The 13,619-nt window shown below is 41.8% G+C and overlaps 1 protein-coding gene across 2 annotated transcripts in view; it reads right to left on the bottom strand.

The window, feature by feature from the left end:
- Window positions 1–13,619, bottom strand: part of EPHB1 (EPH receptor B1) — a 493,034-nt gene that overhangs the window by 331,790 nt on the left and 147,625 nt on the right. For both annotated transcript variants that reach the window (XM_089509381.1, XM_089509382.1), the window contains exon 2: window positions 11,394–11,458. In XM_089509381.1, the coding sequence (XP_089365507.1) occupies window positions 11,394–11,458 (65 nt within the window). The remainder of the gene's footprint in view (window positions 1–11,393; window positions 11,459–13,619) is intronic.

Raw genomic sequence — 13,619 nt, 5'->3', positions numbered from 1 at the left:
CCCCCCTTCATGGTCGCCCCTAGCGTGGCGGCCCCCATAGAGGGCCGCGCGGTCTCCTGACCCCACTTCCGGGTCATCAAGATGGCGGCCGCCATCCCCGACCGCATGGCCAAGATGGCGGCCCCCATCTTGGCCCACGTGGTCTCCGCCGCTAGGGCCGACCGCGCAACCGCTGGCGCCCGCCGGGTGCCAGATGTTGGGCCCTCCCATCCCAAACCACCCCTGGTGGGCGAGGGGGACCCAAGGGAACCCCCACTGGGGGGAAAAGGGGCCGTTTGCGCCGCCTGCGGTCCCGGTCGCTGGGCCTCCGGCTGCGGAGGGGCCCTGGAGGAAAGGGCCTGGCCACCCGAGGAGGGGGGGGACGAGCGGAGGAACAAAGGGGCCGGCGCCCCAGCCCTGCGCTCCGCTAGGCTGGCCCCGCGGAGCGCCGCCGTCGCTCGTTCTTTGGGGGAGCACAGAGGAGTCTGCGGTCCCCGGCTCCCTGGGGAGGCCCCAGAGAGCAAAGCTGGGCAGGAGGGGTTGGCTTACCTCCTCCCCTGGCGTCCGTCGCGGTGGCGGTAAGGGCTCTCCAGCCTCCAACCCTGGCCGGGTCGGCGGTGGTGCCCTGGGCCCTGCATCGGTCTGTGAGGGACCTCCCTCAGCCCGGTGCGGCCCGGCTCCCACTTCTCCTCCTCCATCCGGGGTCAGAGCCCCTGGGCGCGCTTCCGGCGAAGCCGGGGCTTGCCTGGGCTGAGTGGGAGCCTGCTCGCCCCCTGGCCTGGCCTCTTCCTCGCTGGCCATAAGGAAAGGAGAAAGGCAGAGCGGAAAGGAGGAAAAGGAGGAAGGAAAGGTTTTTTTTTTTTTTTTTTTTTTTTTTTTAAAGAGCGAAGGAGAGAAAAGCAAAGGTAGGTGTAAGCCAGGCCAAGTCTGGGGGAGCCAATGGAGGATCTTCTAAGAAGCTGGGAGATGCGTCCTACCAGGAGCTAGGCAGGAAGAAGACTGAGGTCTCTGGGGGTCGCTCCGCCCATGGAGGCGGGGTTGGGCCCCGGGCCTCTGTTTAAACTTTGTCCTGCCTCCAGGAGCCTTTGCAGGCGGAGCTACCCAACATCAGGATGCTCGGCACCCTTCTCTGCTGGGAAAAAACGGAATAACAAGGAGAAGGAGTGGAAAGAGAAAGAGATGAGGGGAAGCAGCTTGCCTGAGTGCAAAGCCCTCCCTGCTTGGACATTGGAGCATGCCAAATAAGGAAGCAGAGGGGCTGGCCAATAGGGGCAGGGCAGAGCAGCAGACCCCGCCCCCTGCTAGGTTCAGTCGTGCTGCTGCTCCAGCCCTCTTGCTCAGCACTGTAGCAAAGGGAGGCAGCAACCCTGGGAGCTCAGAGTCGGGCAGCTACCTGGGAATGGGGGGGAGGGCGGGGCGGGACCGGGCACGCCCCCCAGGAGGCGGGAAAGTCCTGCCCACCACTGTGAAATACAACCCTATTTGTGGTAGAATGCAAACAGAATTAATTCTGGTCATCTCCCCCCCCCCCTTTTTTTTTTTTTTTTAAGGATTCAATAAGAGGTGATAGGAAAGATCTCTTCCTGGGTCCTTGGATGGTGTACCATAATGGGGCTCTCTATGTCACCATGATTGGCGACAGTACTGAGGAAAGGAAGAATGGACTGCAACACTGTGCATGTTGGCTGGGAGATACTGGGAGAGGTTATCTCAAAAAGTAATTTTCTCAAGTTGTGACTGATGGTGTACATTAAGAAACAGACAGGGGTTCTTTCACTCTGTTGAGTCAAATGCAAGTGTGGGCAAAGTACTTTTAGACCACACAAGACCCCTGCAACTGTTTTTGCGGCCCCCAATCCCTTCAGCCTAAATGGACTACCTCTTCTAGTAACAAAAAAGAAAGTCAGTTGCCACTCTGGAAACCTCCAAGGCTAGTGCTTTACCTTATAAACAGATTGCAGGGGACCCCTGAACTATTTAACATTAAAAATTACTCATTTTTCAAAAACAGCAGAGGATAAATGGATCATTCACAGAGTTAGTATCTGTGTCATATCACACATTTGAATGGCAAATATGGACCCATGGCAAATGCATTCAGTCCCCACATTGCCCACCCTTGACAAAATGGGAATCAAATAGATTGGCCACCTATAACTTCATGGAAAACTACAGTTAACTGAAAACTTCCTGGCTTATTGTTGAACATAAAGACTAGGATAGTGAAGGCGTAGCATGTGTTAAGTTCAAACCAGGCCAGATTAGAAGCTTTTTTCCTTTCTTATTACCAAACGTCTGTTGATTCAAAACTCATTGAGTTGAGGCTGCATTATATTTATGTCTTCTTTCCTTAAAATTCTAATTATTCTGATTCTTATCATAAATATTTATATAAGCTGAGTGGGTAAACTAGTTTTGCCAAAATATTACAGAAAGCAAAGAAGAAGACTAGAGTGCTCTGAAAAACAATGCACCTCTATCCAAAGTAATTAATTATGGTCGTAATGCTATGTACACATACTTGAGAGAACATCCTAATGGAACTTTCTTCTGAGCAAACAAGAACAGAATGGAGCATGGCTGCTTTCACAGGATATAATTAAAACCTCATTTGAGCATTCATTGTGAGCGTGGGCACACACACCATTCATTCATTCACACACACACACCTGCTCTTTATTCTTTATTCGGTCTCTTTTGCTATTGACAACATTATTCTAATATCTTTCTCAGATAAATAAACATGAAGCCCTAATAGTGCCATGGGGTGCTACATGTGATCCTTCTATTTCTCCCATGTTATGACTGTTCAGACTTATTGTCTGCAAAAGTTTATGCACCTGAGACCATTTTTGTTGCAATTGACCTATTTGCACTAACTGTGCTTTGAACTATGGACTGGAACATTAAAGCAGTAAATTTAATGCATGGCTTCTCAATAACCTATCCTAATGAATTCAGTGAGATGTACTTCCAAATAAATATGCATCATGTGACCAGGTTTTAATTTTTTTACTTTTCATTTGTCCTTTGTTATTGTCACGCTCTTTAATTTTTGCCTTATTCTTCTCTTTCCAAGGTCTATAAAGTTTTATTGACACACACTGACTATGTTTCACATTTAATAGATACTCTTGTTCATTCTTTGTTAACTGAGCTGATATTTTTTTGAACCTTTCAGCATTCTTACATTAACTTCTATTTTTCTGCTCATAAACTGCATATTTCATTAGCTTTTTCCTTTGGCATTCCACGGTATTTTCTTTTTCTTTCTGTAACTATTATAGCACTCTTCCTTGTTTTTGTAGCAAAATTGACACAATGAATTATAGTATATGTTTCCTTACTATGTGGATATGTTTCCCTGAATAAATCTTTATCAAAATCTTTCTTGTACCATTTTCCATTTTTGCATATGTCCGTACATTTTTCTCCCATTTTTCCTGTATTATATTCATTTATCAATTTGTACATGTTCAAAAATTTTACCTGTACATGCTTCTTTTTTTACGAAAATATTCAATAAGAAAAATTAAATATTTATATTTTCTCATTTTTTAGAACTGATCCAAACGTTCATAAGTTTTGTTTTCATGAGAGAATCTATGTGAATGTTTGGTTTACTGTTACTTTCTCCTCACCCACCCACCTCCTACAAACCCTGCTCACTAACAGCAGCTCAGAGAGAGAGGGAGAGATGCAACAGCCCACAGGCTATTTTCTAAGGGTCGATTGAACTGTACATACTGAAGTTTGCTGCCACTGCCTCTGCCTCTCATCACACTGAGTTAATTGAGTGCAAACTACTTTTTCACTTCAAAACCTGCTTGCAGCAATTGAAATGAGCTGAGAACAAAGGGGGAAATGGAAGGAGGGAAGAGAAACTGGGACATGTTAAAAGGTCTGAACAGTGGGATGACAGAGGACTAACTGGGACTGTCCCTGCCAAATCAAGACAGTTGGAGGATAGGGACTATAAGAGAAGAAGTGATGATAGAAGTAGCTGTAGTGATGAAGAAGATGAACATGAAAATAATGAACATATGTGCACCAGTTACCCATAACACATTGTCCTTTTTTGTAACAAAAGCACAATAATAGTGCATTTACAAAGTAATGTAAAAAGTAAGAGTGTTACTTGTGGCTTAATGAGTTGCTAGTTACATTTTAAATGCATTTCTAGCCATTTTCAGATATGCTTTCAATTATCACCATCACCATTTACTTCTCAATCTCAAGGCTGGTTTGTTTGTTTGTTTTTTAAAGCAAGGACAATGATGTTGTAGTTTTATTATGGTCACAGCCCAGCCTCTGCAGTGAGAAAAATAAGAATAAAATGAATAGGTACAAATTACAAGTCTAGACAAATTCTAACATATATACAGACAATGCCAAAAATGTAAGTTTCTTAGTAAGGAACCCAGTGGCATCTGCTGCTTCTGATAAACTTATCAAGAGAGTATGGCCACCTGTATTTGAGCAGCAGAATCTAGAACATAAACTTTTGTCACCATAAGAGTAATTTTCATTAATGAACTCTGAAAGATGGATGATACAGTAGGAATTATCAGATCTGCTTGTAAAAGCTACTAAAGTTGGGGTAATATATACAAATGCTGATGTCCTTGTAGAACAGGTAATAGAGAAGCACCTATGCAGCTATTTCATCTATGTCTGATTGACAAGGACAGGCATGTTGGTTGAGGGATATGTAAGTACTTCCTTGGTAAGTTAATGGTAAGTATAAAACAACCAAGTTAAAGGCTCTGTGGTATCTAGGAAATGAAGAATAAGTTCTGTGTTTGTTTTTTTTAAGTATTTGCAACACGAATGGTCATGAATCATTTTTGAGGCTTTGTAATACGTTACGTAACAAATTGCTTTCACAAAGTAACTTTACAAGCTCCACAGGGAAGAAATAATCATGGGTAGGCCCTTGGCCACTTCACCAAACTTCCCTTAAAATTGAAAATCTAGGTCTGCTAAAATAGATGCTTTCAAATGAAGTTCACAAGAGAGCGAATCACATGAATGCGCTGTTTTCATTCCGCTTTTTCCCTTCTGTTCTTTGAATTTTCTTCCTTTGTTGTTTTTCCTCTTCTTTACCTGTCTCCTTTCTGTATATCATCCATCTGCCTTCCTATCTGCTTTGCCTTCAAACTCATCTTTATTCTCTTCCTCTGCAGCCCCTGACTGTGCATGGTATCTGTCTGCCTATCCATATGTTTGTCACTAGATACCATATTTATCTATCCACCTGCTCTGTCTTTTGTCTGCATTCACATAGTTCCTTGCCATCCACTGATTACGTATTTTCCTGGCAATTTCTTTCTCTGAGATAGCAACAATAAATTCTGTTTCATATCACTAATCTTTTGTTATGTTTTCCCCCCTCAAGTAGTGGGCAAGGAAATTATGTTAGTTCTCCTAAGCAGGTCACATAGCAAAGTCATAAACGATGCAAAGAGACACACATTAAAGTAAATCAAGATGGCTTGTATACATGGGTTATTTACTCCAATTACCTGGGCTCACTGCATCCAAAACCTCAAATTGGGTGCAGACTGTTTTCATAATCTCCACACCAGATTCAGCCTTTCTTTCCCTTAACCTGAATTTTAAAACCTTACCATTCACTCCAGGTTTTGGGCACTCTCTGTAGTGACGACAGGCAGCCTACCTTCTCATGTGGTCCCTGCCAGATGCTGGGTGCCACTGCTGTGGGTGTGAGTTTCTCTAAGGTCAGAACTAGACATCCAGTGTCAATCACATAGATGGGCGTCTTGTGACCTCAGTGATGGCACTGGGCAACAAATTGGGATCATGTAGGAAGGCAGCCACCCATTGTTGCTGCGGAGAGAACACAAGCAATGGGGCAATTCAGGGCCAAAATACTCTGGGGACAGCCCAGAATATTCTGGCTAGTGAAGACAAGGCCCAGGTTCCTTCAGAGCATAAAGAACAGGGATGAATGTGCTCCAGAGCCCACAGGGTTTCACGCTGCCATTTTAAACTCCTCTAGAAGGTCACCATGTTCCACTGCAGCAGCTATTTTGGAAGACAAGGTTTAATGTTTGGCTGCTGTTTTAATGTGATTTAATTGGAAGGGAAATTGCTACAAATCACTTCAAAAAATGGATCATGTGGGTACAGAGGGGATAACAGCTGACAAACTCCAGCAAAAGTCAAGTAGCAATATCACAAAAGCTCGTGCTTTTTTCAGAGAAGTCTGGAAGAGTCCTTCGGATAAAGTTGTTTTGATCATAATGTACACCAAGAACAGAGACCTTGTGTCTCCAGATGTTGTTAAACTACAGTTTCCATCATAAACAAACATTGTCTATGCTGATTGGCACAGATAGGAGTTAGATCCCAGCACCATTGGGCAAGGGCGGGGGGGAATGAAGTTCTGCACCTCTGCTGTAGAGACTTTTGGGATTCATTCCCATGCAAAGTATGGGCTTGTTGGGTAACCTAATGCTGTGGGAAACCAGGGCTTAACAAATGACTTTTGGTCCTCCAAATGTTTTGGGCTACAACTTCTACAATCCCTTATCATTGGTCATGCTAGATGGGGCTAAATGAATACTGTAGCCCAAAACATACAGAAAACCAAAGATTGAGAAACAGTGTTCTCTCTCTTCTTTGGCATAGACTCCCACAGATATCATATGACTGGTTTTAAGCAAACCAATCAAATAATAAATAGAGGGTTGATTTAAGCACAATGGCCTGTTACAGACTGCCAAAATAAAGCTGCTTTGGGTCTCTTTGGAGGTATGCTATTTAAATGATGCATGGGTCCTAAGAGTCCGGAGGTCGCACCAAAGCCACACTCCATTCCTAAGCACTGGAGTGCAGCTTTGGTGCATCATTTAAATAGCATACCTCCAAAGAGACCCGAAGCAGCTTTATTTTGGCAGTCTGTAACAGGCCAATGGCTTCCTTTTCACCAGAGTTCTCTGGTGTATGATTGCTATGGAGAAAGATGACAATTTAATACCCTGCTAGAAGAATCCCCCCCCCTCCCCGGCCACATCCATGAGAATTCTCCATTCCAATCCATTTTCCATTCACCATTTATTCCCCCCCCCCCATAAAAATAACTCCAAGGCACTTCTGCAGAGAAATCATGTACAAACTGGCCCAAAGGAGTGAAGTATTGCAGCAAAATGAAGCCTTGTTACAGTAACAATCAGCCACAGCTTTCAATGTGCTTCAAATTTATACAGAGAAAAGAAAATCTTTCCGAAGATCAATTAACACAAGCTATTTTCAATTTTTGCTATGAGCTTTCCTCTACATCTTTTTGACACAAGAGCTATCTGTCTCTTTGGTCTTTCCATTCTTTGATGAAACAATAATCTCCAGTACAGCATCTTTCTTTCTCTAGCTAGCCCTCTGTCACCTATTTAAACCTACCTAATAAGCCAGCGACCATCTTTCTAAGTGATCTTTTTCCTGTGCACCTGTCCCTGTCTTTGTTGATCACTTTTTCTGTCAGTGGAATGTGAGCCAGGTTATTTTATGCTCCCATTCTTCAAATACTCCCATTGTACCAAGAAGAAGTTTTAAGTGCCTGAAGGTGGTTTGTTCCTCATTACTTCACCAAACTGACATTAATAGCCAGCAAAGAGCACTGCTGAGTGCAATTATGAATGGTGTTCAGGTACGAAAGCTGCTTTGAGCCTGCTAATGCTTCCTAATTATAATCCTTTAGGTAGAGAGTGTATGAGAGGCATGGAGGGAAGGAGTGCTAAACATTGACTTATGCCTGCTCAATTCACCTAGAAGCTGGCAGCAGTCCAGGTGGAAAGGGCAGGTCTTGGCTCTTTTCTTATGAGGGCAGCAGGCCTCTATGAAACCAATCCAGACAGATATGAGCCAACTCATACTTTGCAGCAGATACATTGTGCCAAAAAAACATGGCAAATCACAGACAAGCATGAATCCTTTCCACATGGACAGCTACATAATAAACCAAAGCAATAGCCAAGGCAAACTTCCCAGAACAAAAGGGACAGGAAAAACAACAGCAATTGGTTTATGGCACTCTGTCATGTGGAAAATGCTAGGCAGCCTTAAATGAATATTCCTTGGGATGAACAGATCTCCGGGATTTCTGAGAGAGGTGTCGCCCAGTCAAGAACAGGATGCATGTTTAGATTCCTGACTAGAATTTCCTCCAACACCACATGTATGACTCCTCACCCAAGAACCAGGAAAGAAAACAGCTTAAGATATTCTTAGAAGGACTGTTCCAAGGGCAGTACCATCATGGGAGCATGGATGCATGGAACATTTTATCAATAAATCTTACAATAGAGAGACTATCTATCTTAGATATGCCTGCCAACCGTCCACTCTGCCAGTGACAATGCAATTCTATATGGCTTTTTACTGATTTTACTGTGCAGGATCAATCTGTTAAAAACTTCTTACATCACCACCCCCAGCAACACGTGAGAATGCTGGGTCAAAACTAACAAAAAGAATGTTAAGAGGGAGAAACACAAGGTACTATATTTAGGCAAAGAAAATGAAATGCACAGATATAGGATGGGTGACACCTGGCATGAAAACAATGCATGTGAAAAGATTTAGGAATCTTAGCAGCCCACAAGCTAAACATAAGCCAACGGTGTGACCCTAGGCTGCATCAATAGGAGTGGAGTGACTAGATTGAGGGAATTCTATTCTGCTTTGGTCAGACCTTACCTGGAATACTATTCACAGTTCTAGGCACTGCAATTTAAAAAGTATATTGACAAGGTGGAGTGTGTCCAGAGGAGGACGATCATAATGGTGATAAGTCTGGAAACCATGCCCTATAATAATTGATTTAGGAAGCTGAGCATATTTAGCCTGAAGAAGAGAAGGTTAAAAGATGACATGGCAACCATGTTTAAATACCTGAAGGGATACCTTATTGAAGGTACAGCAAGCTTGTTTTCTGTTGCTTCAGAAACTAGGACATGGAGCAATGGATTCAAACTACTGAAAATGAAATTCCACCTAAACATTAGGAGGAACTACCTGACAGTAAGAACTGTTCTGACAGTGTAATATGCTGCCTTGGAATGTGAGGGGCTCAACAAACTGCCCTGAAGAAAGATGCCCCTTTCCTAACCAGATCGGGGCCATGGCAACCACGTGCTGTGGCCCTGATTCACACTTTCCAGGGAGCAAAAAGGAGCCACATAAGCCCTGGAAAGGGCTCCATAGCCATGTTGCCGCAACGTCACAACACTCCTTCAATACTGTATCATACGGATGCAGCACCAGAGGAGAGGCATGATGCTGTGCGCCATGTGGAGCAGCATGCGGTGTCATGGTGTTCTGGGGGCGGAGTCAGGGCATTCATCATCTGGAGGCGATGCCCTGACTCCACCCCCAGGCCGGCCTTAATGGCTGGTATGAAGAGGACCTGTGTCTCCTTCTTTGGAGCTTTTTTAACACAGGCTGGATGGCCATAAGTTGGGAGTGCTTTGATTGTATATTCCTGAATGGCAGGGCGTTGAACTGGATAGCCCATGTGGTTTCTTCTCTATGAGTCTCTAATTCTTCCCAGGTCTAGACAGTGGCGTCATCCAATGCAGTCATCCATGGTGTCACCCCCCCTCATTGACCTCCTCCTCCCATTTCACACCATACAGAATCCTTAGTAATTTTTTTTGGCACCAATGTTACTCATAAATCATAATTCCCAGATACCACTGAATGTAATGCTAATAGTTGCGACATACACAAGTAGCAAAATTAAAACTATACCTTCAAATTACAATACCATATGCATAAGCAAAATATATTTACAGTACTTATACATGGTGAAGATTTGGTTAAAATGTAATGTTTTTAAAGAAAATTTTTAAAATAATATTTTTAAAAAGAATATTTTTTGAAAAAAATTTAAAAAATTAAAAAATGAAATTTTAAATTTAAATTTTAAAAAATTAAAAAAAAATAAAAATGTTTAATGTAGCCAACTTCCTACACTGAGGAAAGATCACTGTGCTGGAGTTTACTGAAAATGTAAGAGGCAGCATCCAACCTGTCCCTAAGGGTCAAGAGGTAGGCTTCAAAGGTGGCAGCATCAACTCCATACAGCAGCCAAGCCTAGCAATAAAATGTCAGCCATTTCTTGCCAAATCATACTACTATACACAGCTGGAGAACTTACCAAGAGTGGTATTATTACTGCTTGGAAATCCACAGAGCACATGGTATTTCTTTTAATTCTCAGCTTTTTTCACCAAGGGGTGTAGGGAAGGAGGAATAACATTTACGCTCCTGATGACTGTGATCCATGAGTCAGTTTTCCAACATTTCTGTTACTTGGAATGTTTCATTATCACTGTCCTTAGCAGACCTCAGCTTCTGGGTGTTTGGGATTGTGGGGTTTTTTTAATGGAAAAAAAAGCATGAGCCAATCCTCAAATAATAAGGTTGTTTTTATGATTCATAACTGACTGGAAGGAACAATAACAAACACTCCACTCATTATAAGAGCCCTGCTGATAGAAAAATATACATAGGTTTGTTCGCATAAAAGGAAGCATGCCAATTTTACCACTGTTTGGGTTGAAACTGACAAAGTTTAAGTGTTTCATCCAGTTCAGCACAAAGATATTTCATACATATGTGAGTGCACAAACATTAAGGGTGGCCTTAACATTAGTTACACTGAAGAAGCTGCCTGGGTCAACAGCTTTGGGGTGTCATGAAAGACAGAATGGTGTCATTAATCTATTGTTCAGTTTTTTACTGTCAGGCACAAGAAGAGATACTTGTGGCATTTTCTGCCTCCGATGACAAAATAACTTAGGGCTAATCTACATACATAAGTGTACTACACGGATTGGTGTGCATTTTCATACATTAGCATTAATGACTAATTTTATTCACTTTCCTGCACAAATTTGCATCTATTCACCCGCCCTCTGCTGAAAATGCACATCCATCTAAATGCATGATAAGCAGATGGACAGCCACATGTGTGATAATGCAGATTTCTGTGAATTTCCGTGGCTACTCAGGTAAAAAATGGCAAAGTCTTTTCTCATTGAATTTAAGGAAGTTTGGGCAGGTGGCACCCACAAAAAGCCTGAACTCCTTTGAATTATGTATGGCCAGATCATATTCTATTCAACTGTAATGAGGAGTATTTTAAACATGTAATTAGCCCTTAATTAAACTAGGCTATTATGCAGCTTGATTTGGGCTGGTATCATTTTCTTCTCTGCCTCTGGCAGCAAAATAGCATGGAGCAGCTCTCTTCCCTTTTCCATCTCCTTTCTTGCACCTCTCTCTCACTATTATTTCACCTTATAATAAAAATAAGAAAGTCCTCTCCACCATTACTTTCAAACACCAACTGAACACATTAAAAAGACAAGTATTTGGTATCCACTCACCCCTGAAGGTGGGTTTGCTGTCCAGCCAAGTTCAGCTGTGGCTGTACGAGTATCCATTAGAGTTTCTGAGGATTTAGAAAACAAAAAAGTTAGACACTAAGCAAATTAGGAGTCTGAACAAAACAACACTTCAAAAAGACTACAGAAGTGAGCCTGGAGATAATGTGTGCTCACTCAAAATCAATAGAACATTCACAACGCTGGAAATAGAAACATGCTTAGGCACTTTTTAAAAACGAATGTTCTTATTATGGCATCAGCATTCCTGGATCAAAATCTACTTTCACATGCAAATGGACTCCATTCAATGAATGCATATTGTACAATAAAAGTTCCAGTTTTTCAGACACTACAAGATACTCTTGTTTTTGCTGCAACATACTAATATGGATTCATGTCTAGAAACAGATGTAATATACACATTGTTTTTAAACCAGGGATTTCTCTATTTTCAGGGCCCAGTCTATTTTCCAGAAGTAGTTTAGCTTACTTAGATTCTATAATAAGGTTGACATCATCATCTAACAGTATAAGCTAGGTGCTATATGAGATCATCAGATGAGAGAGAGTGCCTTCTCTTTTTCAGGAAATATCTCCACATGGGCAATCATCAGTGAGTGCTTTTTTACAGTATGTATGAGGCAGCAATATAATTTGTGGTGTTGCCTTACTTGCTTTTTTTTTTAAAGGACACATGCAATCTCATTGCATCTTTTCTCCTTGTAAAGAACTGTCTGCCATGATTTAGAACAAAATCAAGCTGCATATAGTTCCCAACAAAAACAATGGGACTTATGACATGAGGCTAATTTGTCCTTTGATTTCAATGAGATCCAAGTTTGTTTGTTGGATTTATATCCTGATTTTCTATCCAAAAGTAGACATTACATGACTAACCATGTTGAAATCAAATCAAATCAATTAAATTAAAATATAGAACAGATTAAAAACACAACTAAAGTATATCATTTCAATTGACATTAAGCTGAATTGACAAAGGCTTTGACATTAATCTTAGCTGGCAAAGGCTTCTCTGAACAAAACATTCCTTTACAACAGGGAAAGGATCAGGCTAGCTGTTGCCCCCCCCCCCCACATTGTTTGTATCCCCATTGCGCAACAGTTGTTGTTGTGTATCTTCCAAGTCATTTCTGACTTGAGGAGGTTTACTCATTTTTAAAAAGCAGAAATGGACCTCACAATCAAGGTTTGCTTTTTAGAAATTGTTGTTTTTGTTTTGTTGTGTTTTAGTGTTTTCAAGCTGTGAATAGTTGAATCTGTGGATGCTGAACCCATAGATATAGAGGGTCGACTTTAGATATTCAGTCTCTCCCCCACCCCGTCCAGTCAAGGCTCTAAACTCTAGTAATTTAGTTTAACAAGTTTGAAAACTGATCCCTTGTATACATAAATTTGTCACATTTCAGCCAGAGCCCCTCTTGGAAATGTGATCCAGATCACCTATTATCTTAAGCCTGCATCACCAGTTGTCATACCACTAGCATTTCAATAGATGCCATACATTTTTTAAATATATATATATGTGCAAGGCAAGTGTCATGAATTCAAAATGCTGGAATAGAAGATATAAATATGCCAGCCGCTGCAGATCTGTCCATAAATTCTATTGTTTGGTTCAGCAGTGAAGAGGATGAATGTGGTCAGTTATTGACTTTTCCATGAGTAATTGGCAGCTGCCTCACCAAATCAGTACTATCATTTCCCCCTATTGTCTGCATTGGCATCAACTATGTATATTGATTTGTTGCCCAAATGTCTTATCTATGCTAGCAAAAATCAAAAGCATGAATATTAAATAATCAGAATGTGTCTTCTCCCCCCCCCCCCCCAAATAATGGTGTGTTTTTTTAGTGGATCTTTTCGTTTTGATTTTTTGGAGGCATGGAAGTGCTTTAAACCTGTTAATATTTTTCCACTCTCTCTCCTCCTCTCTTTTTAAAGAATAACAATGGCAGAAACAAAAACATAGACAGACAGATGGAGAAAGAAATTATCCAGGTTTTATTTATTTGTTTTCAACAGATTAAGTTGCTTGTCTGCTGAAATTCCCCTAAATGTTGAGGAAAGATATTATGTTTGTCACTAACGTCTGGTCAAGCAGCTTTTTTTCTAGCAAGTGGATAAGCTATTAATATCTGATGTACTGTGATTGTAGTGGAACCCAACCCCCCTCCCCTTGAGAACTGCTGCAACAAATTTGCATGA

Source organism: Sceloporus occidentalis, unplaced genomic scaffold, assembly GCF_023333645.1.
Source record: "Sceloporus occidentalis isolate IW3139 unplaced genomic scaffold, rSceOcc1.0.p SCAF_2, whole genome shotgun sequence".
NCBI lineage: Eukaryota > Metazoa > Chordata > Lepidosauria > Squamata > Phrynosomatidae > Sceloporus > Sceloporus occidentalis.
The sequence above is the reverse complement of the archived record's forward strand: the minus strand, read 5'-3'. Positions and strand labels throughout refer to the sequence as shown.